Here is a 3,607-nt window from a genome sequence, read left to right as displayed (position 1 = left end):
GCGATTGTCAATGTGAGGCAAATGCCATCCCCTTACCCTCATCAGCGGCAAGGCCAGCATGACACCAACACCATCTGCGATGGACAATGTGCCACCACCACACACAGCCAGATTGCATTACCTGAGACTGTCCATGATTCAGTTGCCTTTTTCTTCCCAATTGTGCTTTGGTTGGGAATTCTAAGTTGAAAATGCTTCCACATTTTCAATTTTTAGACATGCATGTAATATTTACATAAATCATAGCTTCAGCACAGGAGGTGCTCAGGACAATTACCACCATTACCACCCTCACCAATTGCCACAAGATTGAACCAAAGATTGATGACCAAAGACCGCCCATTCTAAAATACTATCATTGTCTACTGCACACAGCAATGCAACTGAAGCCCTTGCAACTTGAAAGCCTGAATTAATCCTGAATCATCAAAACCCCTTAAATGGTAGAAGAATGCAACTACATATCTATTTTCTTTAAATTGCCAAACAATTCCAGACAACACTCTATCTTTCTCCCACTATTGTCCCAAAAAGCATAAGGCTACTGAAAGCAAAAACACCATTCCAATGAATGGTGTCATGTATATATCTGAGCTTAACTACCACTGACTGGTTTTATGTCACAGGTGGTATGTTTTGATAAAAATAATTAGTCAAGAAGCAACTTGTCTACATCACTCTCTACTTGCAAGCCTGTTGGCTGCAGTGCATAAAATGCATATAAAAGCAACATATGTTGCCAAGCAGATACATCAACAGCAGTGACAGAAGCCCTCCTTTGGCAGTGGTGAAAGCCCAACTTTGATAGAGTGCTGAGGTCATGCTGACAACATTTGTGATGTGGCAAAATGTTCAGTGGTGGGTTCACCTTCCAGAATAACGGTTCATAATTTAGTTGTCCAGTGAGATCTCACAGCCCAGAATAATTGGTGTCGATACCATGTTAAGTTGGGGGAAAAACATCTCAGCTTACATTTGAGACAAAAAGAAGTCAAAGTATGCAACTGTTCACCCCACGGCCTAAGCATACCCTTCAGTTGATGACATATTATTGATGTTGGGACTTTAAGTAACCTAGCTGCACTCTTAATGGTCATGCCACTATGAAGAGGGATCAAAGGAAAGTCTGTTTAATGGCCAACTCTCCTACATTTTTTGTAGTATTCCAGCCCAAAATATGGGAGGCCTTAGCCAGCATTTGGGGGGGGGGAGGGGGGAGGGAGGGCAACTCAACATTAAAAGACCAGAATAAACATAGCCCTCACAAAAGAATAGAGATAGATACACATGGGTTTATCCCCTGAAACCCCTGACCATCCAAAATGGTGAAGCTGCCTTCTTGCAGCCAAGCATCACAAGAACCTCACTTGGCATGTGATGTGTCCACCCAGGATGTGGTGACTGCTTTGGGTATTGGTTGTTCCACAAACAGCAATCTCATGATGAACAGTTGACCAAGTTTGGGAACCTCTCTGAAAAGAGAAGTGGGAATCAATTAGTTGGGGATGAACATTCAATAATCAACATAAGTGGTAGACCCTGATCAATGGGGCATAAAATTATTAAATAATTATACACCATTGGGCATGACAGTGAATTCTTAACATCAAACAAGAGCTGATATTATATTTTTGAGAACAGAAAAGGAACCACATACATAAAACAGGATGGTTTCAAACAAAACAAAGTGTGAGCATGTTACAAAGTATTACGGATTGCTTCCAATGACCAGTATGAGCACCATACTGCACACCGTGAACTTAAGATTGCTAGCAGCAATACATACAGATCCCTGCCACTTAGAAAGTAGTAACTGAGAGGATAAGGATGATTTAAAGTTGCAATTTTGGTCAGAAAAACATTTCCTGATGATAATGGCTGATATACATCCCAGCATGCACACATACACAGCTTTTATCACTGGTCATGCACACACTTGACTGCTTCCTAAATCATCAAATTGAAGGTTTGAATGCCTTAAATAAGATTTAAGCAAAATTCTGAGCATATCCTGTTGCAATCACAGTGCCCAAACCATCACTTCCTTCCATTGCTTGAAGTGAGATCATACAGCTCACCTGAACACAGCCAAGCATGATGCTGGATGATTATAAAGCTGGTTTATGACATCAGAATCAAGCGTTTTCAAATAATCTTGGAGGTTCTTGCACTCCAAATGCTTCAGGCCTTGCACCTGTGCCATCGTTCCTCGCAACCTAGATAGGCATAGCTCCTTGAAGTGGCACTCTCTTTCATTCCCAATACTACCGAACTTAGTCAGGGTCCTTGTATCGTATTGCTTAATCAGGCTAAACGCTTAAGAACAGCGTGGCAGGACCGACGCCACGCCGGCCATCCCACAGATTTACTAACAACTTCTCGCAGCGCGTCATTGCAGCGCGCCAGCCCGCCGAGCTCGCCTACGGAGACCACATGAAGTCATCGCTATCAGCTGAGTGGCTAGAACCCGTGGCTGGAACTAAAACGGTCCAAGAAAATTTTGCTTATTCACTGGCGTCGTATCGCGAGGAGGCCCGCGATTCAAAACGCATTGGTCTTCTTGCTGATGCCAAACGTGTTTGAGATGTCAGGAAAAGCAAAGCTTGACTTACAGGTGAACAAATACTCCTAAATATATATATATTTTGGCTTCTAAAATAATTATCAGCCCTCCCTCGGTATCCAAGCGTGAAACGAGACACACCACCCGAAGCACAATGGCACAGTTTATCGATAACAAACGAGTATGGAAGGTAAAGCGTGACCCAAGTTAACACCTCTTTGTAGGGATACGGGGCTGACAACATGCGGTCGCGGTTTTGTGTCCTGTTGCGCAGCTATTTCTCAATTTATCAGTTGTAGTTTCCCATGTTAAATCGAATAGGCAACGGACTATATCTTCTTCGAATTGTTACGTTGTAGAAGACCACGCATTATCAAGCAGATTCGCCCCGGGGGTTGCTATGCAGACCCACATTACCGGACAGGCGCCGGGTCGGGCTGGGCCGAATGGCCAAGGACCGGCGCAGACCATAGCTCGACGCTGTGATAGGAACGCGCCCGTCTTTTGGATAGAGCAACGCCTGTTTTCATGCCACACACTAAGCACCGGGAAACGGTGCAGCTGCGCATGGTCGTACGGTACGACCGCATTCCCCCAAGGGAGGGTCGCGTCGCGATTTTCATGCCACGCGCAGTGGTCGGTCAGCCGTAACCGTCGCCGGAGGTCTCCCACGGTCGAATCGCCGTTCTCGTTTGCGTGTTTCGCTCCACACCATGGCCGCATTTCCTTTGGAATATGTCTATCCACACCCACGGGACGAAACGCAGCAATAGACACTTGGTGCAGTCAGCCATAGCTGACCACCCGTTCGACTGCATTCGTCTCGCCGTCCATCCCCACCCGGTTAGTGACCAGATCAGGTCAAACTGATTGGTCAAACGGCCGCGACCTGCGCACCCGCCCAGCCCACGGCTGTCACAGCGGCAATACCAACAGAGGTGGAAGGCAGGACACTGCGCTGCTTCACACGCTGGCCGACCGGTACACGTGGCGCGGCATCAACCCCGCACCGCTGGCCCAGCACAGACTGATAGACTGCTGGCA

At 46.2% G+C, this 3,607-nt stretch overlaps 1 protein-coding gene across 1 annotated transcript; it reads right to left on the bottom strand.

The window, feature by feature from the left end:
* Positions 1–1,367: 1,367 nt before the first annotated feature.
* mrn (general transcription factor IIH subunit 4 marionette) lies at positions 1,368–1,471 on the bottom strand (the record flags this gene model as incomplete). The annotated part of the gene is given in 1 exon segment (XM_037225987.1): positions 1,368–1,471. A coding segment is annotated over 1 exon segment (74 nt), but the record flags the coding sequence as incomplete, so codon positions are not given.
* Between the last annotated feature and the right edge of the window lie 2,136 nt (positions 1,472–3,607).

Source organism: Pollicipes pollicipes, unplaced genomic scaffold (genome assembly GCF_011947565.3).
Source record: "Pollicipes pollicipes isolate AB1234 unplaced genomic scaffold, Ppol_2.1 Scaffold_5724;HRSCAF=6776_pilon_pilon_pilon, whole genome shotgun sequence".
NCBI classification, from domain to species: Eukaryota; Metazoa; Arthropoda; class Thecostraca; order Pollicipedomorpha; family Pollicipedidae; genus Pollicipes; species Pollicipes pollicipes.
The sequence above is the reverse complement of the archived record's forward strand: the minus strand, read 5'-3'. Positions and strand labels throughout refer to the sequence as shown.